Source organism: Pseudorca crassidens, chromosome 16, assembly GCF_039906515.1.
Source record: "Pseudorca crassidens isolate mPseCra1 chromosome 16, mPseCra1.hap1, whole genome shotgun sequence".
NCBI lineage: Eukaryota > Metazoa > Chordata > Mammalia > Artiodactyla > Delphinidae > Pseudorca > Pseudorca crassidens.
In genome coordinates this window covers 62,856,808-62,881,958 of record NC_090311.1, presented here as the reverse complement: position 1 = coordinate 62,881,958, position 25,151 = coordinate 62,856,808, and the positions used below count along the sequence as shown (strand labels likewise).

Below are 25,151 nucleotides of genomic sequence, written 5' to 3'. Positions count from 1 at the left end.
TCTTTTACTGGTCTTTTTTTTTTTTTTTTTTGCTAAGAAAAATTAACTGTTAAGGATAACTAAACTGCTGTTTGTTTTGTGTCTTAGAGGATTTATTTAAAGATTTATTTAATGGCCATTTGTAGTATAGCACTAAGACAATGCACTATAAGGAACTCTGCGTGGGAATAAAATCAGTTTGGTGAATTGTTTTTCCCAGTTTCCTATACCTTTGCTGAGGATGTCACAGGTAGAATTCTTTGACAGAGGTTGCTGTCTGTTGTACCCATGTACCAGAGGCTGTTCTAGGTGCTGGAAATACGCAGTAAGTGAGACAGATAATGTTCCTGCCCTTGTGGAGATTATATTTTGGTATGGTGACTGACAGGAATAAGTTAAATAAATAATGTCAGCTCTGTGAGGGCAAATATTGTTGTCTGTGTAATTCACTGCCATATCTATGGTGCCTGGAATATAGTAGAAGCGCAAATGAATGTGAAATTAATAGATGTGATTTCAGAGATAAATGCTAGAAAGAACTAGAATAAGGGAAGAGAGTGGTAGTGGTTGGTGGGCTATTTTACATAGAGTGAGTGGTCTTCCCGTGTCCAAAGGCCAGTCTGATGCATAGTGGCCTTTACTTGTCCAATAAAGATTTTAAGCCTTGGTTAGAGATATAGCTAAAAGGAGCTTAAGGACATAGTCTTTGGAGTTGGATAGATCTTGGTTTAGCTTCTCTCATCACTACCAGTTCAGTAATCTTACCTTCTCTATGACTTGGTCTCCACATCTGAAAAAGATGGACAGTAACACCTACTTAGTGTTGTTTGGGAGGTTAAATGTGATGAGGTGCCATATAGCACAGGACTTGGTATACAGGAAGTGTTTTATAAATGAACCTGAAGGTTTGGGTTCATTCTGGGCTGTGAATTGAGCTCTTAGGTCATTCGAAGAACTAAACTAATTTCTTGAGCAACTGCTAAATCGAGGCTGACTTCAGACTAGGGATTAAACTGATTTGGTTGTAGTTGGGTCAAGGAGTAGCCAAGTTTACAGTTAGTCATCTCTCTGACTTTTTCTTCAGTAGTTCAGAGTTCAGATGATATTTAATTGATAGCAGTCTTTATTCTTCTAACCTTTGCCTTCATAAAGATAAAGGCTGAACAGGCAGCACTGACTGTATATCTCCCTAACTTGTGGATAATCAATAGTGAAATGCCTGGAACGGCATATTTCTTTTGATATTTTGCGTTTGAGCAACTTTAACTTCTAGGACTTGCTTTCCGCTGTGAATTAACGTCATGGCAGACATAGTCTATTCTTGCCCAGATGGTCTCAAGAAATACCCATGAACTGAACTGGATAATGGGTTTGGTCTCGTATTTACGTGGTGAGATACATCAATTAAGAGGGTTATTATTTTTTTTCATAAATTCATTTTATTTTTGGCTGCATCGGGTCTTCATTGCTGCTTGCAGGCTTTCTCTAGTTGGCGGCGAGCGGGGGCTACTCTTCATTGCAGTGCGCGGTCTTCTCACTGCAGTGGCTTCTCTTGTTGCGGAGCACGGGCTCTAGGAGCGCGGGCTTCAGTAGTTGTGGCGCACGGGCTTAGTTGCTCCACGGCATGTGGGACCTTCCCAGACCAGGGCTCGAACCCATGTCCCCTGCATTGGCAGGTGGATTCTTAACCAGTGTGCCACCAGGGGAAGCCCTTGGAGGGTTATTAATTCTCTCACTTTCTCCAGTTTAGAAGCTAGAATTGGTAAGTCAGAGAGGACACTTAGGCAAGACACTTGCAGGTTAAATGTTAGTGAAGCCTCAGATAAGAGGAGTGGAGGTGGGGTGCTGTCAGAGAAGGGCTGCTTGAACATTGAGCTACAGAGTGTTTATAAATACTGGTGATAGTTTACTTTTCACCTTTCCCGTGTTTGTGGGGGAGGGAGAGCTCTGTGGTTAGGCAGAAGAAGAGATTAAAAGAAAGATGAAATCAGGTGAAACAAAACAGGAAAAATATAATTGGAATGGCCCTGAATAACTCTGCAGTGTGTTTAAAATTGTCACTGTGAAATCAGGTCTTCCTTCTCTGCTACAAGTTGGACATGTCACTTATCTTTCTTTGTGGGCTTATGGGGCAAGCTAAGTTCAAGGCATACATTTCACTAAGGTCATGTTTTCAATATTTCCAAAACTTCTTTTTTTTCTTGCAGTTTTCTAGCAGGTTTTGAAATACTTGCCTGAAAACCCTCCTTGGACTATTGTGGATTCAGCCGAACATCAGCATTGGGTATGGACTGAGGCTTAGATGCCGACCTCAGTTCCATCAGTACAGATCTGGGTAATTTAGTAAAATGTGGTTAGTACGTAAGTGGTTAACAATAATAACCAATGACTTGTAATGCTTTGTACATTGTTTATGGACGAGTGTGAGTATACAAAATGGAATTGGGTCTTTTGAAAAATGACTTATTGTGAATCACAAACAAAACTGTCATCACAAATCACCAAAAATTCTTACACCTCAGACCTGGGAGTCTGTAATTATGATGCAGTCATTCTTTGTGTGTCCTATTGAAAACAAAGCTCTGAGGATATAATGAAAAGTTGTGGTTTGATAAGAGAAGCAAATGGATAAATGAATTAGGCTGTTAACCCTACTCTATTTTCAAAGGTTGTAAAATACATAAACTTGAACAGAGATAACAATGTTTTTAAACATGCTTCGGAGCACTATTATCTAAAAGTCTGTCACTCAACATAGTAGGACAGTTCCAACAGAGACGATAAACAGTAGTTGTCTTAATGGGCAGAAAGATGCCGGAGAAGGGGAAAAAAGCTTTTGAAGTAGGATCGGGTCTTGAAGACTGAATTTAAGAAGGTACTTTCGGCAAATTTGGGTTGAGGAGGCGTTTTGAAGTCCTTTAAAGCTACGCTCTTAGAATCTGCCCAGAGATTCAATATCATGTGCTCCTTAACCAGTCCCGGCCTTTGAAAAGCCCTTGGTGCTTATAGAGGCTTGGGAAAGGCTTGTAACCTCAGTGACTACTTTGTTGTTGTTTTAACATCTTTATTGGCGTATAATTGCTTTACAGTGGTGTGTTTCTGCTTTATAACAAAGTGAATCAGTTATACATATATCCCCATATCTCTTCCCTCTTGCGTCTCCCTCCCTCCCACCCACCCTCCCTATCCCACCCCTCTAGGTGGTCACAAAGCACCGAGCTGATCTCCCTGTGTTATGCTATGCGGCTGCTTCCCTTTAGCTAGCTATTTTACATTTGGTAGTGTATATATGTATATATGTACATGCCACTCTCTCACTTCGTCCCAGCTTACCCTTCCCCCTCCCCGTGTCAAGTCTATTCTCTAGTAGGTCTGTGTCTCTATGCGCCTCAGTGACTACTTTGAACTGCTATTTGAGACACCTGTAAAGTGCAGTGAAATTGATAATTCCCTGCTGGGAGATCGTTTTTTTTCAAGTGCTTGTAATTAGGTCGAGATCATATATATTTTTAAAAGTTCCTTAAGTAATTTGTAATGTTCACAAATTGACTTATTCTTTCCTCTTAACAGCTGCATTTTCATTTTCTTAGCATGTTTATCACTCACTGTTATTCTTTAAAAACTGATAAATAGATGTTGATCACATGTAATTAAAAGTAGTATATAATATAAATTCAAAACAAAGCTCACTTGGAAATAAGAACTTTCCCCTAAGCGCATTAACTTACCTCTAACTCTATATACATAAGCCAAGTAAGCTTAAGCCGTGTTTTAAAAATTAATTTTTGTCAAAGGAATATATACATAGCTTTAAAAACCAGAAACAAGCATTTTCAACTCTATTATCTATTTCTTCTAATATTTACCTCATTGACTCTGCATAATATACATCTCCTACTGTCTCTTGAGTCATCATTTGAAAGCATTAGCTGCTGATTTCCTGTTATAGTAGGTGAGGATTTAGCTTTCTTAAATCACTCCTTAAATCATCCCTTTTCTCCATTTCTCTTTTGATATAGCTATTATTCCTTTTTGTGGTTGTTAAATCAGTATTTTAAAATTATACTCATGACTTTTCTGCTACTTTCTAGGCAATTTCTCCAACTTTATCTTCTAACCTATTGAAAATTTAATTTTCTCTATGTTAGTTTTCATTTCTTAGAGCTCATTATTTGATAGTTCCTTTTTTCATTTTGAAAATAAGAGGAGTAACAATAAACAGTGTAATGTCTGCATCTGAGAAGAGATTCAGATACACATTTGAAAAGAAAGAGTTAGAGAATTCAGAAGAATAGAGGGGAGTATGGCAATATGCGAGAAAGAAGGTAAGACTTGTTGCTTATTATGAGAATGTTGGCATTCTCTCATTTTTTTTTAATTGACGTATAGTTGATTTACAATGTTTTGTTAGTTTCAGGTGTACAGCAGAGTGATTCAGTTATGTATATATATGTGTGTGTGCCTGTGTATATTCTTTTTCAGATTCATTTCCCTTATAGGTTATTATAAAATATCGAGTATATATAGTTCCTTATGCTATACAGTAGGTCCTTGTTGGTTATCTATTTTGTATATAGTAGTGTGTATATGTTAATCCCAAACTCCTAATTTATCCCTTCCCCCCTCCTTTCCCCTTTGGTAACCATAAGTTTGTTTTCTATGTCTGTGGGTCTATTTCTGTTTCGTACTTAAGTGCATTTGTAACATTTTTTTTTTAGATTCTACATATAAGCGATATCATATGATTTGTCTTTCTCTGGCTTACTTCAGTTAGTATGATAATCTCTAGGTCCATCCATGTTGCTGCAAATGGCATTCATTCTTTTTTATGGCTGAGTAATATTCCATTGTATGTATTTACCATATCTTCTTCATCCATTCATCTGTCAGTGGACACTTAGGTTGCTTCCATGTCTTGACTATTGTAAACAGTGCTGCAATGAACATTGGGGTGCATGTATCTTTTCAAATTATAGTTTTCTCCAGATATATGCCCCGGAGTGGGATCCCTGGATCATATGGTAATTCTGTTTATAGTTTTTTAAGGAACCTCCATACTGTTCTCCATAGTGGCTGTACCAATTTACATTCCTACCAACAGTGTAGGAGGGTTCCTTTGAGAATATTGACATTCTAACAGCTGGCAGTCCTGAGTTCTAAGAAACTAGATGCTTTCAGCTCTGGCCTTTTCTTGGGGGCTTTCAGCCACTAGAAGAGTCTATCTTGAGATGATAGAAGAAAAACCGCCCATGATTTAGTCTCCTAAGTTCTGCACAGTGATTTAATTTCATCACCATCTGGTCCATATACTGTGACTTTTTGCTCAATTATATGTGCAAATTCACATAAATGATTTCCAGCTGAATTATCAATTCTGACTCCTGTTACTTAATTTTTAGTAATATTAGAACTCATATATTTTCACATATTCTTTTAACTATAAATCTTGCCTTGATCTTAAAACTTTTTAGCTTCTCTTATTTTCCTCAGCTAATGCTCTTCTTCCCTTACCAACTTAATACATCATATTGTATTGTTACAGCAAAGTTTGCAATGTATGCATGTGTGTATTATCCTTATTCATTTACAGACAATCCTAGTACAACTGTATGTATTTCTCAGAGGCCATTATCTTATTAGTGGAATTTAAACCACTCAAAGCTAATTAAGAGTGCTGTAAAATGTAACCAGAGAATATGAATGTTTAATACAATCAAAAAATATTGGAAAATGCCTTAGAGAATACACCTTTAACTTATTCCCAGAAGTTTTATTAGGACGTTCCCTATAGATTCATATAAGTTTTTTTATCAGTTATGGCTCAAAGTTAAATTTCTCTTTTTGAGCTTAAAACTCTTGCTAGGAAAAAAGTACTGAATTTTTTTTTTAAGTGTCATATAGTTCCTCTCCCTCCCCCCTGCTTCCACCCTTGTTTGTAGTTATCCTCTTGTTCTTGTTTCATGGATACAATCAATATCTTATTTCCCTAAAGATATTATAGTTTTTGTTTTAAGTTCTTTTCTGTTTCCTACTTTTTTTTTTTTCTTGCTTGGTTTTTGCTTTTACCATTGGAAACTTTTCTTTAGTGTCTAGTAATCTTTGGCTATGTTCATATTTAAAAGTGAGGAATTATGGGACTCCCCTGGTGGTCCAGTGGTTAAGACTCCATGCTTCCACTGCAGGGGGCACAGGTTCAATCCCTGGTTGGGGAACTAAGATCCCACATGCCTTGCAGTGTGGTCAAAAAAAAAAAAAAGGGAGGAATTAAGCTAATAGGAAGCTCTGTTTACAAGGGTAAGGCTTTTGGGTTTTGATGTAGGTTGATTGGATCGTAAGCTGGCTTTTTTTTAATTGAGAAATAATTGACATTAACACTGTAATTTTAAGGTATGCAGTGTGTTTATATATTGTAATATGATTACTTCAGGAGCATTAGCTAATACCTTTATCATGTCACATATTTATCATTTCTTTTTATGTTAACAGTAGGTAAGATTTAGTCTCTTAGTAACTTTAAAGTTTATAATACAGTATTATTGACTATAATCACTATATTGTACCTTAGTTCTCCAGAACTTATTTATTTACTAGTTACAAGTTTGTACCTTTAGTATCGCCCCAATTCCCCCATCCCCAGCCCTTGGTAACCGTGTTCCACTCTCTGTTTTTACAAGTTCAGTTTTCTTAGATTCCACATATAAGTGAGATCATATAGTATTTGTCCTTCTCTGATTTACCTCACTTAGCATAATGCCTTTAAAGTCCATCTGTGTTGTTCCAAATGGCAGGATTTCCTTCTTTCTCATGGCTAAATAATATTCCGTTGTATATATATATACACCACATCTTCTTTATCCATTCAGCTGTTGACAGACACTTAGGTTGTTTCCATATCTCGACTATTGTGAATAAAGATGCAATGAACATGGGTATGCAGATACTGCTTTGAGATACTGATTTCAGTTCCTTTGGATGTATACCCAGGAGTGGGATTGTTGGATCATATGGTACTTCAATTTTTAATTTTTTGAGGAACTGCCATACTGTTTTCCGTAAAGGTCAACTCAATTTACAATCCCACCAACTGTGCACAAGGGTCTCCTTTTCTCCATATCTTCACCAGTGTTGTTATCTCTTGTCTTTTTGATAAAAGCCATCCTAACAGGTGTGAAGTGAAATCTCACTGTGGTTTTGATTTGCATATCCCTGATGATTAGTGATGTTGACCATCTTTTCATATATTTTTTGGCCATTTGTATGTCTTCTTTGGAAAAATATCTATTCAGGTCCTTTGCCCATTTTTAATTGGATTATTTTCTTTTTTTTGCTGTTGAGTTGTATGAGTATATATTTTGGATATTAGACCTTTATCAGATATATGGTTTACGAATTCTCCCATTCTGTAGATTGTCTATTCAATTTATTGATGGTTTCCTTTGCTATGCAGAAGCTCTTTAGTTTAATGTAGTCCCACTTATTTATTTTAGTTTTTGTTTCCTGTGTTTTGGTGACTTATCTGGGAAATCACTGCCTGGATCAATGTCAAGGATCTTTTCCCCTATGTTTTCTTCTGGGAGTTTTATGGCTTCAGGTCTTACATTTGAATCTTTGATTGATTTTGAGTTAATTTTTGTGAATGCTGTAGGGTAAGTTTCATTCTTTTGCATGTGGATATCTAGTTTTCCTAGCACCATTTATTGAAGAAACTGTCCTTTCCCTATTGTGTATTCTTGGTACCCTTGTCAAAAATTAGCTGACTATATATATGGTACTATATATATGCCAGTACCAGACTGTTGTTTTTTTTAAATAAATTTATTTTATTTATTTATTTTTGGCTGCAACGGGTCTTCGTTGCTGTGCGTGGGCTTTCTCTAGTTGTGGTGAGTGGGGGCTACTTTTCCTCGAGGTGCGCGGACTTCTCGTTGCGGTGGCTTCTCTTGTCGCGGAGCACGGGCTCTAGCACGCAGGCTCAGTAGTTGTGGCTTGAGGTCTGTAGAGCACAGGCTCAGTAGTTGTGGTGCACGGGCTTAGTTGCTCCGCAGCATGTGGGATCTTCCCAGACCGGTGCATGAACCCATGTCCCCTGCGTCAGCAGGCGGACTCTCAACCACTGCATCACCAGGGAAGCCCCGCTTTCCTTGCTTTTGATGCCTTTGACAACTTTGAGGAGGACTAGTCACGTATTCTACAGAATGTCCCTCAGTTGGGATTTGTCTGATGTTTTTCTTAGGATTAGACTGGAGTTATGGGTTTTGAGAGGAAGACCACAGAGGTAAAGTGCTGTTCTTATCACACCATGTCAAAGGTACATACTATCAACATGACCTCCCTGTTGATGTTAACCTTGATCATCTGGCTGACTAGTGTTTATCAGGTTTCTCCACTGTAAAGTACTCTCCCCGACCCCTCCCCACCACCTTTCCATGTCGTATGCTTTGGAAAGCAGTCACTATGCACAGCCCACACTTCAGGAGTGAGGGGTGTATGCTCCACCTCCTTGGAGGTGGTGGGGTATCTACATAAATTATTTGGAGTTATTCTGTGTGGGAAATTTGTCTTTTCTCCCATATTTATTTATTCATTCAATTTATTTATATTAGTATGGCTTGATGGGTATTTATTTATTTATTGGGTATTTATTTTATACTTTGGGTTATAATAAAGTAATACTTCATCTTGTTGCTCAAATTGTTCTAGCTTTGGTTACTGCAAACTCTTTCAGTTGGTCTTGTGTCCCTTTGATACATCCTCATCATTTGTTTTTGTTGTTGTTACTGTGTTTCGTTTTTTTAGCATTCTTATTTTTTTTGGCACTACAAGATGCTCAAGACTCATCTTGTATATACTCTGCCTAGTTCTAGAATCAGACATTTCTCCAAGGAGCCCTGGTTCTTTTTTTTTTTTTTTTGCTGTGGGGTTGTGGAGAATGATACTAGAAACCAAGATCTGAGTGCTAGGTATTCTTGTTGCTGCTGGGTATCATTGCTTCCAGGGTCTCTCAGCTTGCAGAGCAAGGAAATATATATGAGTATACCAACTTATGTACATATACATATCTACAAGTATTTATGTATATATATATATAGTGTGTGTGTGTATATATACAATATATCTAACCATCTGTATTTATATTAAGCTAATCGTGAGTTTATACTAATGGCCTCAACTCTAATCCAGAACCTGGATCATTCTAGCCTTCTCTACTCGCTTGTCTGTGACCTCCCACTCTCGCAGAGAGAAAACAACCTCCTGCCATCCACTCTTCATTTACTTGATTGTCTAATTCCAGTATACATTCAGCCCTCTGTATCTGCAGACTTGAAAGCTGAAAGCTTTTCATATACACTTTTAGCCAATCTTTTTTTTTTCAGCCTCTTGCTTTTCTGAAGTATCAAGGCCTTCAATTCCTGAGCATTTCTAGAGTTATAGATGTCGTTGCTCGTTTCTTGGTGCAGTCACTCTCTGCAGGCACTGAGGTGTCAGTGTTTCCTCTGCTAAGCTGTTACTCCTCTGTCAGCTTTCTGTCTTCCAAAATTATGTTAAGCTCTCTTGTCCTTGTGGGTTTATGCCACACTTATGTATTTTGCAAATACAGCTCTTAATGTACAGTTGTGATAAAAAATAATTGTGTGCAGTTGATGTCTTTCTTTTTTCCCCCCTTTTTAAAAAATCAAATTTATTTAGGTACTATTTACATACAGAATAATATACACCCATTTTTTAAATTATTAAAGATTAATTAATTAATTGATTTTTATTGAACTGTAGTTAACATACGTGCTCATTTCTTCATGAGCATTCCCTGACTGCTCTTGGGTCAGGAATAAACCTATAAAAAACTATCAGTAGTATTCTTTTGAAACTTGCTGAAGTTAACATTTCTGCTTCATTTGTGGTTGCTCCCTTGGCAACACCATAGTAACTGTAACTGCTGGCAGGGTTTGAAAGTTTCTACTTTGACTTTCTTTTATGGCAGTTTGCTCTTTCACACACACTCTTTCTTATTCTTTTGCAGCATGTGGAATACCAGCAGGGCAGATTGTTTTATATTATGGACAACTAACTTCGGACATATCATTAAAAAAATAGGGGACAGAATTCAAGATCTGTTTTCTTTAGTAACAGGAATAAAATATTTATAAAATTCCTAATTGTTTCTATAATTCCAATAAATGGAACTGGTACCTTCTAATGGTTTACAGTTATGGTTTTTTAAAAAGTTTATTCAAGTTTATTTATTTGCTTATTATTGAGGTATAGTTGATGCACAATATTATATAAATTTCAGGTGTACAACCTAGTGATTCACAATTTTTAAAGGTTATATTCCACTTGTAGTTTTTATAAAATATTGGCTACATTCCCTGTGTTGTACAGTATATCCTTGTAGCTCATTTATTTCATACATGGTAGTCTGTACCTTTTACTCCCCCACCCCTCTCTTGCCCCTCCTCCCTTCCCTCTCCCCACTGGTAACCACTAGTTTATTCTCTATATCTGCGAGTCTGTTTCTTTTTTGTTATATTCACTAATTTATTTTTCAGATTCCATATATAAGTAATATATATTTTATGTTTTACTGAATGTACTGAAAGGGCTGCATGCGTTTTTTTTATCCTAAGGGATTAAATGGGATGAGATAAAATAGCAATTTTAAGAAGGGGTACTGAACTAGGTGAAGGCTTAGATTAAAGAGATGCTTTTAGTGTGCCCACTATGGGATGCATGACTTCTCTTATGTGATCTTATTTACTTTTATTCTGCAAATGACCACAATGGAGCTATGAACCCTTTACAGATATGAACTTGGAGCCTTTGTCTTCAGTCAGGGCAGAGCCAAAGTGGGAAGTCAGGGCCTGTGCACTTTCCACTGGGCTTAGGTCCTGTGTTTCTCTAGCTTAGGTTTCCCTAGCTTAGGTCCTGTATTTCCCCTGTGCTTTGCTTCCAGGTTAATGAGAGCCAGTGTAGCACAGTGGGTAAGCATGGACTCTGAAGCCACACTGCCTGCATTCAAATATCTATACTACCATGTACCACTTGGGATCTTTGCCTCAGTTTCTCTATCTGTAAAATGGAGAGAATGATAGTTGTGGTGGGAATTAATATTGTAAAACACCTAGTAAACATTATATCAATACAAGTGTTTACTAAATAATAGGTAAATTGTGTTGCACTTCTTGTCCTCCTACTGTGCTCAATACCAAAAGGAAAGCAGATATTGTCTTTAGGTCTTCCCATAAGGGCCAGCTCTGTGGAAACAGAAATGTGTATAGATGTGAGAGAGTTCCTTCTTACATGGATGGTTTGGGCCAGGCAGGTAATACGTTTTAACTAAAATGTCACTTAGCAGCGCTAACCCTCAAATGATGTTCTTAAGCAAAATCTAAGTGCTTATAAGACTTCTATATCGTTGAATAGCTACGTAGAGCTTTAATAAGGGTGAAAAATTCCAGTGGTTGAACTGAAATAATCAGATGAGGAATGGTAAAATAATCTAATTATTTTGTCTTAATAAAGTGAGGGGGCTGAGCTAGATGACTTCAAATACATGTGATTTTTATAATCATTAAGCTTCTTGGTTTAGTCAGCTAGCTCAGACCTGGAATGTAGATGCTAATGTGCTTAGATTAAAAAATGGAATGATGTAATAGCTGAAAATCCTCTGGTGTCATTTGCCTAATTAAAATCCCCAAAGCTGCCTATCTGGCACATAAAAGCAACCACTAGATTGCAGAGATCTTTGGTTATAACTTTGTGTCCTTTTGTCCATGAGCCATTGTAACCCCTTATCCCTATGTTGAATAAGTCAATGACCTTGGTGCCGTACTGCACCTGAGGTTACTTTTTAAATGAAGGAATTAAGACAATATTGTTATCACCTGTAGGCGGGTGACCTGCCCAGGATGTTATCCAGTGCAGACTCTGGGACGGCACGTCTGTTTCAGAATACCAGTTCCACATGGGGAATTGAATAGTGTCAACAACTAAAGATTAGCCTTTGCTTGTTTGTAGAAACGACAAAGTAAAGGAGCTAGAAGAGTTCATAGTCTGAGGGGTAAACACACTGAAAAGGATAGTGTTTCTCATTCTGGGAGACGGTTTTATATCAGTCTGAGAAAAGCATCTGAGTAGTTTTAATCAAACACCCTGGGCTTAGGCTAGACTTCCAGTGGCTCATCCACATGATGGATGGATAAAGAGCACTGATTGGAGAATCAGTGGCTCCTGAAGAGGCAGCTGTTGAAGGTTCTCGCCAGGCAATTGTCTGGCAATTGTCTTGATAAATGAGACTATGCAGTTGCAAAGCAAACAAAGCCGAGGCCGCTAAGTTGACCAGGAAAAGTCATTTTTTTTTCCGTTTGTATTGTAGCGCAGGTGCCTATAGGAGCAGAGAGACACTGGGGTGCCCAGCTGACCTTCATTAACATCAGATCAGTTGCTAATTTTAGTAAGCATTTGATTAGTATTTGGGATGTTATGGTCAGGAATTTCTTCATTTTCCCCCACTGGGAAGATCCTATTGAAGTGATACCTGTGTGTTTAGTTTTCCAAGTACTATTGACCCTTGAACAACTCAGAGGTTAGGGACGCTGGACCTTCCACACAGTCAAAAATTTACTTATAATTAATAGCCGGCCCTCTGTACAAGTGGTTCCCCCATATCTGTGATTCCACATCTACAGGCAGATTCAACCAACCCTGGATCATGTAGTACTGTATTATTTACTACTGAAAAGAATCCGTATGTAAGTGGACCCATGCAGTTCAAACCTGTGTCGTTCAAGGGTTAACTGGGTTGGAATTCTTGACAATAACCCCACAGAATGCTGCTGCTAGTAGTAGCTATGAACTGAGTATCTATTGCATGGAAAAGGAAGAAAGGCAATACTATGTATTGTTTAAGAGCTGGGCACTGAAATGAAACTCCTGGGTTTCATTCCTCACTGTACTATTTACAGGCTTTGTGATTTTGAGCAAATTAACCTTTCTGGGCCTCAATTTTCTCATTTATAAAATGGAAATAGTAAGTGCTCCATCCACGTTAGCAGCTGTTGTTAACAGCATCGTTGTTGTTGTTGATTTCTTAAGCTGACCAATGACTGCGGGAAGAGTGCAAAGTCTGTTGTACCCATACATTGACCCCTTTCTGGGTCCTTCTCACATCAAGTATGATGGAGGGAGATAAGTGAGTGAACCAAATATCCTGGTGGTCTGAGACATTTCCCGTCTGTGACTTCAGTTTTTCTCTCCAGCAGCAGCTTCCCAGTGAGTACGGGTGAATTCATTCTTTCTCATGGATAATTTTTTTCTGGTTCATTAGCTGGGATATCAAGGTTTTCTGGCTTACCGCTGTGAATAGATAAACCTTTATTGATTTTTTTTCCATTACCAGTGGCTGTAAGCTAAGACATTTGATTGGTCACAAATTAAGGAGTTTGCCCCAACATTCTTTTTTTTGGGGGGGGCGGTACGCGGGCCTCTCACTGTTGTGGCCTCTCCCGTTGCGGAGCACAGGCTCCGGACGCGCAGGTTCAGCGGCCATGGCTCACGGGCCCAGCCGCTCCGCGGCATGTGGGATCTTCCCGGACCGGGGCACGAACCCATGTCCCCTGCATCGGCAGGCGGACTCTCAACCACTGCGCCACCAGGGAAGCCCTGCCCCAACATTCTTGAAACCTCTCTGACCAGGGCAATACTTAGTCTTAATTAAGATAGTGCCCTTGAGGAGCAGAGAGTTAGGAGTTATATTCCTGTGCTGAGAAGAAAAGGACTAAAGAGAAAAGCCTGAGACTAGACGTTTGCAGAGCAGCTCAGCTGGTTGAGAGTTGGCTTTGTTTAACGCCCAACTTCTCAGAAGATTTTCCTCGGCTGAGTGGGCTTGGTGGGACATTAGCTTGAGAGTGTTGCTTAGCAACGAGATTTTGTGGGACCCAATTCTCAAAAGAGTTAAGCAACCCGTCCCCTGCCTACCCTCCACCAACCCTCAGCTACCATCCTGAGCCTCCTATTAGACAATCAAGTGTGTGCTGGAGGGAGGGACCAGAGACAGGGGGCAAAGTTTAATCGTTGAACTAAGCAGCCTGGAAGTATTTAATCTGTAGCACCTAGTTCCCCCGAGGGATCCAGCCTGGACTGGAAGTGGGCAGCGCTCCAGAGACGTGGGAGTGAACGCTGCACGGAAATACCTGCTCACCTCAGGAGAAACCAAACTTGGGGAGAATGTTTGCGGTACACTTGATGGCATTTTACTTCACCAAGCTGAAGGAGGACCAGATCAAGAAGGTAAGGACTCACAGAGCTGCGAGATATCTGGTCCAGTCTTCCCTGACAGAGTTAATTGATCCCGTGCCTACATGTGAAGAGATTTAAGAGAGCTTATTAGAAAAGGTACAGGGTGCAGAGAGGCAGTAAAAACTCACAGAAGGGGAAGAGGAAGTAAATCTCCCATGGGCTGCACATTGCATACTGTCCTGAGCCTTCAATTTCACTCGGACTTCAGATACCAGACGGGAAGCGGATGAGGAGAAAGTCTTTAGAAAGCTTGAAGACAATTGTGTTTGATGTGAGGAATGTTTGGGGGAAAGGCTACAAAGAAGAGTCATTTTTAAAGAAAATTTGAGAACTCATTAAAGTAATTCACATGATTCTTCACATGCTTGGAAGGATATAAATACGGATACCAAGAGGGGTGTGAGTTTTTACGTACAATATTCAAAATATATATTGTTGGCACGTGCTGTTGGCCAGTGGTGTGCTCTTAATGATGTGCATTATTTTGCCACTTTGCACAAGAAACCTGTCTACAAAATTGATTCCAAGGTCGGCTGGTTAAAAGTTGCCAAGGCTCAAATGGGGGCCAGCCACCAGCATTCTCTCCTGGCAGCCTAGAATGAGCCCAGCCTGCCCCTCTACCCACACCAGCTGCCAGTGGCAGGGCTCTGGGCACGAGCATCTCTCAATTTATAGATAACAGAAGTCCTCCCAGCAGGTGGATTTAGCCAAGATTACCCAGGTATTTAAAGTGGAGTGAGGATTAAACCCAAACCTCTGAATCCTCCTTCAGCATTCTTTCCATTGTATCATGATGCCTCCTGGCTTTTCAAACTGAAAGAAAGAAAGCATGGCACCTGACAGCCCTCCTGTGCTGGGTGGGATAACCTCCCACTACATTCTGTTCATTAGGGAGTTGGGTTGCAGGTTATAGCAAATCTTAAAATATTGTAAATCAATCAGTTATCTTAATTTTCATTTATTGATTAGATTCAGAGAGCTCTCTACTAGCTTCTTAAGGAGGTGGAAAAGTCCTACAGTACTGCTTAAGAATTCATTTTCTGTTACAACCTCTTAGTAAAGATGTAACCTGCATGGTGTCTCTCCAGCCCTGAAGGGGAGTCTTTGGACCTTTATACCGCTAGTTCTAACAAATTAGTTTCGTTTCCTTGGGCCCCTTTGTGGTGGTTAACCTTTAGTTACACCCAAGAATCAGGCTAGACATGTTTGTCCACCAGCCCAGGTGCAGGCCCAGGAGGTGGGATTGCAGCCTCCACTGATCTGTTCCAGGTCCTTCTGGGAGGAGGGTCAGCGTTTGTCAAGGCCTGGGGTTGACCCCTTTCTCTCTCCCAGGGGAAGGCAAGATAGCTAAGCGTGAGCTGAGCAGGGATAGTCAGGAGCACTTTCCAGCCACCTTGATGAGTGAGCCAGCAGGTGTCTGGGGTAGCAAGGGTGGCCAGTTTATGAGTTGCTGCGTTGAGTCATAGGTTCTGAGAACACCAACTCGTTCGCTTCTCCTCGTGGTGACAACACACCTGGTCAAAAGGCACGGGCTCTTCCTCTGTCCCGGTCAGGTAGCCAGTCCCCTCCATAGTTTCTGTGCTCCCTGCTTCTAGAGCTGTCAAGATCCTGGGTGCTACTTGCCTCCGAGGCTTACTATTCAGACCCTGGAACGATTTTTAAAAATTTCCTTATACCAACATTAAAACTAAACCAAAACAAAACAGGAAGGAAGGGGAAGGAAGAAGGAAGGAAGGAAAGAAGGAAGAGAAAGAGAAAGGAAGGAAAGAAGGAAGACAGAGAAAGAAAAAGAAAGGAAAGGGGGAGGGGAAGGAAAGAGGGGAGGGGAGAGGAGAGGAGATCTTTTCCAATTCGATGTAGTGACATTATTTGACCTATTGATAACATTGGACTGGGTCTGGTCACTGACCTGCAGATTGTTCATTCATAAGAGAAGAACTGGTTAGGTTTTTCCCTGTGTACTTTTTACAGTTTAGTAAGTCAACATTACGAAAAGTGGAAATGTTACCTTTAATCCCACCCTTCTCACAGACACTGTCACGTTTGCCACGTGGAAGCCCTTGTTGTCTTTTTTCACAGTGGATGTTTTTACAGTTATATTGTGTTTACCACTGTGGATCTGTATAGTTCACTTACTGTTAAAACGTAGCCACTCAAGTACATTTCTCCATAATTATCTTCCTAAAATTCAGTCAAGTTGGATATGCCATAATTTAACCTTTTCCCTCTTGTTGGACATTCAGCCACTTTCATAAACATTTTTTTAACAAATAAAATATTGCTATGATAAACATTGGTGTGTATTTAATGTTCTCCATATTTGGGATTGTTTCCTAAGGATAGATTTCCAGAAGTGACATCACTGGGTTCAAGAGTTGAACCATTTTATGACTCTGGATTCATAATACAGGATCTTTGGACTAAGTGATCTGTAAAGTCCCTTTGGGCTCCCACATCCTGTAATTCAGCAGCTCTGAGCCTGCAGTTTTGAATTTGCTCTTCATATGTTAAATGTGATGCTTGTTGGCTCTTTTGTTTAGAAGATATCTGGTGTCACATGGTTTGTGAGTCATTCCAAGAGTGGGCTTGGCTTTCTGAACTCAAGTACCCTCCCTTGGTGCCTGCAACGTGTGGCCCTGCTTATACAGGCCTCAAATCACCTGTTTGGATTTAAAATACAGCCTTTTTGTCCCAGCATATGTTTCATTCTTCCCTTCTAACTACTGTACCAGGTGCTGTGGAAGATACAAAGAATAAACAAGAAACTGACGCTAAGTTGACATTTGTCTGTGGTAACTTTAACTTACTGAAAGAGCAGGAGTAGTAACCCAAAGTCCTGAATGACTGTTAAACTTCAGCTGGCAAACTACCCCAAAGGGCCTCAAAACCACTACTTACATACAAAGGATGATGCTATAGGGTTACCTGGAGGAGGTCTTTATACTCTGGGGCTGAGCAGAAATGAGCAGTCCGTTCAGGGGCACTGTCTGAAGGGCCTTGGGGTGATAAAGAAGCAAGTTTAGGTTCCGTGTAGTACATCTCATCCTTCCCCAAACCCCAATTACTTGGGTCATGTCCCTTCTGTCGGTTTTCTCCTTGTGTGTTGCTGTGCCAACCAATTAGTCATAAACAGACTAGGGGTGCACAGAAAGCCCTTAATGAAGCATGACCTGATTCCATCCTATCTTCTCAAATATGATGAAAGCCCAATTGTCCTCTTGTTAGTGGCTCTCTGATGGTTTTCTGGCCTCTCGCTGGGCCCCTGAGCCCCTGGAGTCATGGACCACTTCACTGGCTTAGGACTCCATACTGGCCCTGGACTGAACTGGGATGCCTGCCCTCTAGGGCTGGCTGATGACTGCATACCTGTCTTATGATAAAGGTCATGTGACCCCTGGACTTTGGTATAACTTGTCTGTGGGGCTTGTGGGTCCTGCACAAAGCTGTGAAGCAAAACCAGGCCATGGAGCGAGGAATATGGAGACTGCATTAGAGTCCCAGGGCTGCCACTTACCTGTGGCTCTCCTAATGCTGCTTAATGGCTCTGAGCCTTGGAGTCTCCCCATCTCTCAATTAGGAGCAATAATTTGGCCTTACGTGACTGCCTCCAATGGATGTCTTGGAGGTTAGATGAGGTGACATACATGAAAGCACTTTGTATACTGCAACAAATGTTCTTAGCCTTAGATAAAAGTGTGGGAGAGAAGTTCCTGCAGGAATGTGCCAAGATGAAGCCTCCTTGTGACCTGGATGAATAGAGAGGCTGTTCAGTAGATAAAGCAGGGTGGCAATACAGGGCACCTGTGCCGCTGTCCCTCCTCCTGGTACTCCATCCCAGCGAGCCCTGGGAATCTAGGCTGCCACCACCAAGTGATTAGCGTTAGCACGGGGAGGAAGGTAATATGATGTGACTTACTGCCCTCAGATGGACTGTGCACAGCAATAGTAATTTTTATATCTTCCCTCCACGGGGGTAGTGGTCCTTTGTCCCAGTTTTCTGGTTACTTGAGTGACATGCTCTCGTTTCCAATAGCAATCTGATCTGGCTTTAAAAATTAAACTTCATCTTAGTTAAAACAACCTCAGTTAAAAACAAAATGGAAGTTTAAAGCACTGGACTTTAGAGGTTGCACTTGGAAACTGAATTTAGCTCTGCTCTTCCTAGCGGCCCATAAACAAGGGGAAACGTGTGAATGTATATTGTTACCATTGCACAAAAGAAAGGTTCCATGTTTAGGAATTTGAGGTTCAAGCTATAGCTAGTCTTTTCCAGAAGAGAGGCAGTAGGACAACGGTGAGGGCCTTGAACCGGGAATTAGAAATTGAATCCTCCTTCATTTTTGCCCCTCCATTGTCCCATCAGAGAAATGGGGGAATCATTTTTTCCTCAGAGCTTGTTTTTCAGAGGAATAAGTCCCCACCTCCCTGGCTTTCCATTCCATTCTGTTCTAACTCCCCAGCTTGATGAGTGGTCAGGCAAGGGGCCTTAGGGAATCCACATGGAGAAGCTGTCCCGAGTCAGGAAGGCAGCTTCATGCCTGGAGTGGGAATTTACAGCCTGAATGGTGGACAGGTGTCCCCAGCAGCCAACCCTGATCACTATGCTCTCTGTTCCAGGTGGACAGGTTCCTGTATCACATGCGGCTCTCCGATGAGACCCTTTTGGACATCATGGCTCGGTTCCAGGCTGAAATGCAGAAGGGCCTGGGGAAGGACACCAACCCCACAGCGTCGGTGAAGATGCTGCCCACCTTTGTCAGGGCCATTCCAGATGGCTCAGGTGAGTGGAGCTGGGGGCTGCCAGGTACCCTGATCCCCCTGGTTCCCTCTTGGCTGATGGGTAACTGAAGTTTGCTTCTGTTCCCTGGCTTACCTCTCCCGCCCTCTCTCCACATCCCCCCACCCCACTGACTCTCTATGCTTCAGTCATGCTCAGTACCAAAAGTTTTTGTTTTTTTTTTTTTATAATAGTGTTTATTTATTTTTACTTGTGGACAGTTTGCTTTATTTATTTATTTATTTATGGCTGTGTTGGGTCTTCATTTCCGTGCGAGGGCTTTCTCTAGTTGTGGCAAGCGGGGGCCACTCTTCATCGCGGTGCGCGGGCTTCTCACTATCGTGGCCTCTCTTGTTGCGGAGCATAGGCTCCAGACGCGCAGGCTCAGTAATTGTGGCTCACGGGCCCAGTTGCTCCGTGGCATGTGGGATCTTCCCAGACCAGGGCTCGAACCCGTGTCCCCTGCATTGGCAGGCAGATTCTCAACCACTGCGCCATCAGGGAAGCCCAGTACCAAAAGTTTTGAGCCAAAGTTCAAATGCACCTTGTTTCTTCCCTGCCTGCCTTAGCCCTACACACTCTGTTCCCTCTCCTGTTGGAGAATCCCAACACTCTTCCCCTTACGGACACCAGTTTGGCTTTTCCATCTCAGTGTAGAGGTTACTGCCTCCATCTGGGAAGCATCCCCATGCTGGATTAGGTTCTTGTCAGAGCGCCTGTCAGCCTGCTGTGTATGAGAGTCTCCCCACGGGACCATCACTCCCTGAGGGCAGGGTCTGTGTCTTCTTCACCACAGCGCTCTGAGCGCTGCGTAGTGCTTGATGCATACTAGGCCTGAAATATTTGTAGAATGCATAGTAAATGGCATTTCACTCCTAGGTATCTAGATTCTAGGCTATAGAGAGGAAGTGGTGGAAGATAGTATGACGTAGTGGCAAAAATATTAAATAATAATTGAAGAAACCTAGGTTCTAGGCCCAGCTCTGTCATATCTCAGTGACCTTTGGCAAAATGTTTAGCCTCAATTTTTCTATCTGTAACATGTGCTTTCTACTGCTGCTGTAATAAGTTAGCACAAACTTAGCAGCTTTAAACAACGCAAATTAATTTTCTTACAGCTCTGGAGGTCAGAAGTTTGCAGTGGGTCTCCCTGGGCTACAATCTAGGTGTTGGCAGAGCTGCATTCCTTCTGGAGGCTCTGGGGAAGAAGCTGTCTGCTTGCCTTTTCCAGCTTCTAGAGGCCACCTGCGTTCCTTGACTCGTGCCCCTTTCCATCTTCAAGCCCCAGTATAGCATTTTCAAATCTCTGACTCTGACCCTTCGGCCTCCCTCTTCCACATTTAAAAACCCTGTGATTACATTAGGCCCACTCAGATAATCCAGCATAATCTCCCAACCTCAAGGTCAACTCATGAGCAATTCTGATTCTATCTGCAACCTTAATTCCCCCTTGTTACATAACCTAACATAGCCATAGGATCTGGGGATTACAGTGTAAACATCTTGGGGGAGCCATTATTTTGCTTACCAGAGCCTAGAGACCTCTAGAGGGAATCTGTGAGGCCCCATCAAACTCCTTCACTCTCAGCCTCTGGGTAAAGCCGTAGGAGGGAAAGGAACTGGTATCTACCAGGCACCTATTATGGTCATGCAGTGCTAGGGTCTCACTGTCTCGTACAATCCCTGTAAGAACCCCATGGTGTAACTCTTATCCTCAGGTCAGATGAGTGCAGTGAGGACCATGGGGCTTCCTCAGTGTCAGGGCTCCAGTTCTGCAACCAAGCTCCAGCAGGGGCTTTGGGGCTCTTGAAGGAGCAGGGACCGTTGATCGGATTAGCGGGCTTTGGGCCCCTCTGGGCCAATGCCTGGCCCCAAGTAGCTTGGCTCTGCCGTTTGAGAACTGGGAACTGTGATGGGAAAGACCCGTTCCCTTGCTGGTGGCGGTTGTATGGTGGGCAGTGTACCACCATGGAGGAACACAGGCTGTGGAGAGAGACAGTCCTGCTTTGAAATCTCTGCTGAGTTCTGACACTGCTCTTTGAGAATGCTGCGGGGACTCTGTCCTTGATAGATCATCTGGGGCATTCCGAGGAAGTACCTGAATCATGAGGTGTGTGAGGGAGGGAGCCCCAGGTCAGAGTCCTCCTGGCTTTTGGTGATTTGGTTCCTCTTGTAGAGGTGTGTCCCCAGAAGCAAGGGAAAGTGGCCTTTGATGGTGTGAGGCTACTGGCCAGGTGTGCCTTCCCGACCCTGGCTGCTTCAGGAAGGTTTGGAAGTGAAACTGACCAAGTTTTAGAAATTGCGTCCTCCTCAGGCCAGGAGACACCACCTCCTTTCTTCACTGTCTCCTTAGAGCCTCTCATCACACAATAAATCTCACCAGTGATCCTGCTGCAGTGAGGTCCCTGGGCCCCGAGTCCCTGTGGAGCCAGGCGACCTTGTTAAGTCCCAGAACCACTGTACTCCTGTCCTCATTAGTAAAAGGGACGTGGCCAGTTTGTCCCACCAACTTGTAGGGTCGTTAGGATCAGATGAGGTCATGTGGAAGGAATGCTGTCAACTATTCAAAATGTCCCAAGTCCTACAGAGCTCCTGGGAGCTGGTGGTATGATTTCGTAATTACATCCTAATCTCTTGGGGCCTCCATTTCAGAAATGTATTCAATTTCCAGAGAAATCCTTTTGAGTTTGCCTACTCTCTAGTTTCCCCTCTTTCATCTGAACCTCCCTGAGAGGGGGTAACCTGATTGAGCCTTAGTTACCTCGCAGCCTGTCAGTCAGGGAGCAGTAGTTGACTGTTCTTACGAGTGCCTTAAAAGCATGGTCATTGTTTGTGCCTTCTCTTCTACCAGTCACAAGGGAAGGGGGACAGGAAGTGCCCATCTTGTGATTTGAAGGTGACAGTGGTTCTTCAGGCCCCACCCCAGCTGCCTCTCTTCTTGGCCTGTGTCTCCAGGCAGCCTCCTAGGCCTCCTGGAGGGTGAGCCTTGCAAGTTGAGCCCAGGAGCCCCAGTGTTGTCAGCTGATGGGCCCAGGGGTCTGCATTAGGACAGGGGTCCCGCACTTGCCTGAACATAAGACTCACCTGGGACGATTCCTAAACATATGGCTTCTTGGACCTCTCCCCCTGGAGATGGTGAATCTCCAGGAATATACACGTTCAGTCCTCCTGCGCCTTTGGGAGATGCTGCGCTAGGGAGTGGGGAAGGAGCACAAGCCCTGGCAATGGCTTAGGAGAAGGAAACCCCTGGTGTCCACGGCTGCCTGGAGCCACTGAAAGATCACTGGAGTATCATCTACAGCTGGTGGATTCTCAAGGAAACCTCACCTTCTTGAAAGATCATTTCTTTTTTTTTAAATTAGTGTTCTTTTTATTTTTTAAAATTGCGACATAATTGACATATAACATTAGTTTCAGGTGTACAACATACTGATCAGTATTTGTATATATTACGAAAAGATCGCAACAGAAAGTCGAGTTACATCCATCAACACACACGGTTACAAATTTATTTTTCCTGTGATGAGAACTTTTAAGATCGCTCTTAGCAACTTTCCAATATGCAATACAGTATTATTAACTATGGTCACCAAGCTGTACATTACAGCCCCATGATAAGAAGTCATAATGATCTTAATACTCACCGTAAAGATCCTGACGGCCCCCCTGCTGCTGTTGTCCTCTTCTTCTAGGCAGGTCCTCCTTTCCCTGGGGTCCAATGAGTCCTTTCTCTGTGTCAGAGTTACAGAAGGGATCACACCATGTGGTTTTTATTAAAATCCTCCAATCTGGGCTTCCCTGGTGGCGCAGTGGTTGAGAATCTGCCTGCTAATGCAGGGGACACGGGTTCGAGCTCTGGTCTGGGAGGATCCCACATGCCGCGGAGCAACTAGGCCCGTGAACCACAACTACTGAGCCTGTGCGTCTGGAGCCTGTGCTCCGCAACAAGAGAGGCCGCGATAGTGAGGCGCCCGCGCACCGCGATGAAGAGTGGCCCCCGCTCGCCGCAACTAGAGAAAGCCCTCGCACAGAAACGAAGACCCAACACAGCAAAAATAAAATAAATAAATTAATAAACTCCTACCCCCAACATCTTCAAAAAAAAATAATAATAATTATGGTTTTTTTTAAAAAAAAAATCCTCCAATCTATCCTGGTTGGTGTCAGAGGCGTTTCCCCAAAATCTCAACCAGGTCTTGGTTAAAATCTTTCTTAAAGTCTTTCTGTGGCTCCTCCTCACCTTGATAAATCCCAGATTTCTTGGACGTGGGGTGGCTTTTCCAAATCCTTCCTAATTTAACCCGAGACTGCCCGCCAGTCTCATTTCTGTCACACGTCCCTCCCGCTCAGAAGCGCAGACCTTTCCCACCCCAGGCAATCTCATTCCTTTGCTCCTGGCCTCCTCTCCCTGGACCCCTGCTCTCCTCCGTCTGGCTGGCTGACTCGCTCTCTTTCTTCATCACTCAGCTCTGTATCACCTCCTCTGGGGTGGTGACTCCTGCTCTGATTTAGTAGACACTGCTCCCTGTGCTTCCCACAATCAGAGCACGTGCCCTACTGTGTGGAAGTGGTTTATTTACTTGCCTGTATTTCTGATGGGCTTCCCAGGGGGCCCACAGTCTTTCGTCTTTGCATCCCTAGCACCTGGCATGTCACTTGTCACAAAGTCAGTGCTCAGTAAATGTTCATACCTACATGGATCATGTGATCGACCCTCTTTCCTGTGCAACACCTGTGATAACACCTGTGAAAGCAGCTCTTGCTTGGTACATGATGAGTGCTAATAAAGTTGCACAGGATTAGGTCCTTGGAGTCCCTCCCTGAATAAATGGCTCCATCAGGTTCCTTTCAGGGCTGATCTAGGGAGATAAAGAGTCTTGCTTTCCAGAAATCTCCACAAAAGCAAAATATCCAGCTGGCTGGGTCTATAAATGAGGACTCTAAACCTTGTTCCACGGACCTGCAGCAGCAGCTTGTTCAGAAGTGTAAAATCTCAGGCCCCACCTCCACTGAATCATAGTCTGCATGTTAACAAAATTCTTGGGCGACTTACATGCACATTAAAGTTTGAAGAGCGGTGCTCCACGCCATTGGGAGGGCTTGCCGCTAGTTCCTTGATTGCTAGGAACAGAGAAACCCAGTCAAGGCAGGTCAGGAAAGGAGGCTTGTAGTACAAGGACACATAAACCCAAAAGGGAGACACACAGGACCTTGTGGGAATCTGAGGGCAGGAACCGTGGTGCACTCAGGCTTCAAGGGAACTGGAACTTAGGAATTTTCCTCCACGGTTTCAGCCTACATACATGTGGCCGCCTTGGCTACCCAGCCTACCTCTGATGTTTGGGATGCTTCCACTTCAGTTTTTACCACCTACTAGCAATTTCCCTCTATGTTTTATTTCACATTTCACGAGGAGTGAATCTGAATGGCCAGCTGGTTCCTTAGATTCATGCAGCTGTGTTTAGGGTCACATGGTACCAAAGAAAGGCCACTTGGGTGACCAGATTTGTGGTCATGGAGTTTCACTTACACGTGCCTTGGCCACATGTCATGAAGCATGCCTGGTACATGCAGCCACTTTTCCAGCACAGATAATTCTATACAAAGACTTGTTGGTTCAAGGGTTTGCACACATGAGTTCCCATCCCATATCTGTGGCTGATGCTGAAGATACTGGCAGGGTCCTAGGCAGGAACTCTGGCTGGAATCTGAGTTGAAGTCATCAGGGTGGGCTGCCTCACCCCAACACATATGTCATTTCCACCTTTTTATTAATAGCATCTGTCTTATACTGGACTCAGTCAGGTTACATTTTCTCCTTTTGGGGTGGCTCTGGCCCAAAATATTAAGCAGCCTTGCTCCTTAAGGACCAGCATTTGGTTCTTGTCTCCTTTCCCTCCTGGAGTGTCTCCTCTCTGCCCATAAGACTGAGGCTCGTTTGGGGCTGCTTTCTCTTCCCTGCACTCCCCCTGCCTTTTCTGCCGTATGCCCGTTTTCCGGAGTATCAGCTCTCTCCTCCCTGTTGCCGGGGTTGGGGTGGGCTAGAATAAGCTCCACCGTCAAGGCCCATTTCTAACACCACCTGCGTGAAGGGAGTTCA

The 25,151-nt window shown here is 42.6% G+C and overlaps 1 protein-coding gene across 10 annotated transcripts in view; it reads left to right on the top strand.

The window, feature by feature from the left end:
• Nucleotides 1–101: 101 nt before the first annotated feature.
• HKDC1 (hexokinase domain containing 1) overlaps nt 102–25,151 on the top strand; it is an 82,898-nt gene continuing 57,848 nt past the window's right edge. For 2 of the 10 annotated variants that reach the window (XR_010935972.1, XM_067710725.1), the window contains exons 1-2: nt 3,178–14,265; nt 18,892–19,054. Coding sequence is in view for 9 of the 10 variants with exons in the window: in XM_067710725.1 (XP_067566826.1) it covers nt 14,203–14,265; nt 18,892–19,054 (226 nt within the window). In the remaining variant the exon portion in view is untranslated. Of the gene's footprint in view, nt 14,266–18,891; nt 19,055–25,151 lie in introns of all 10 variants that reach the window. The other 8 variants (XM_067710723.1, XM_067710722.1, XM_067710719.1 and 5 more) reach the window with 8 other exon arrangements.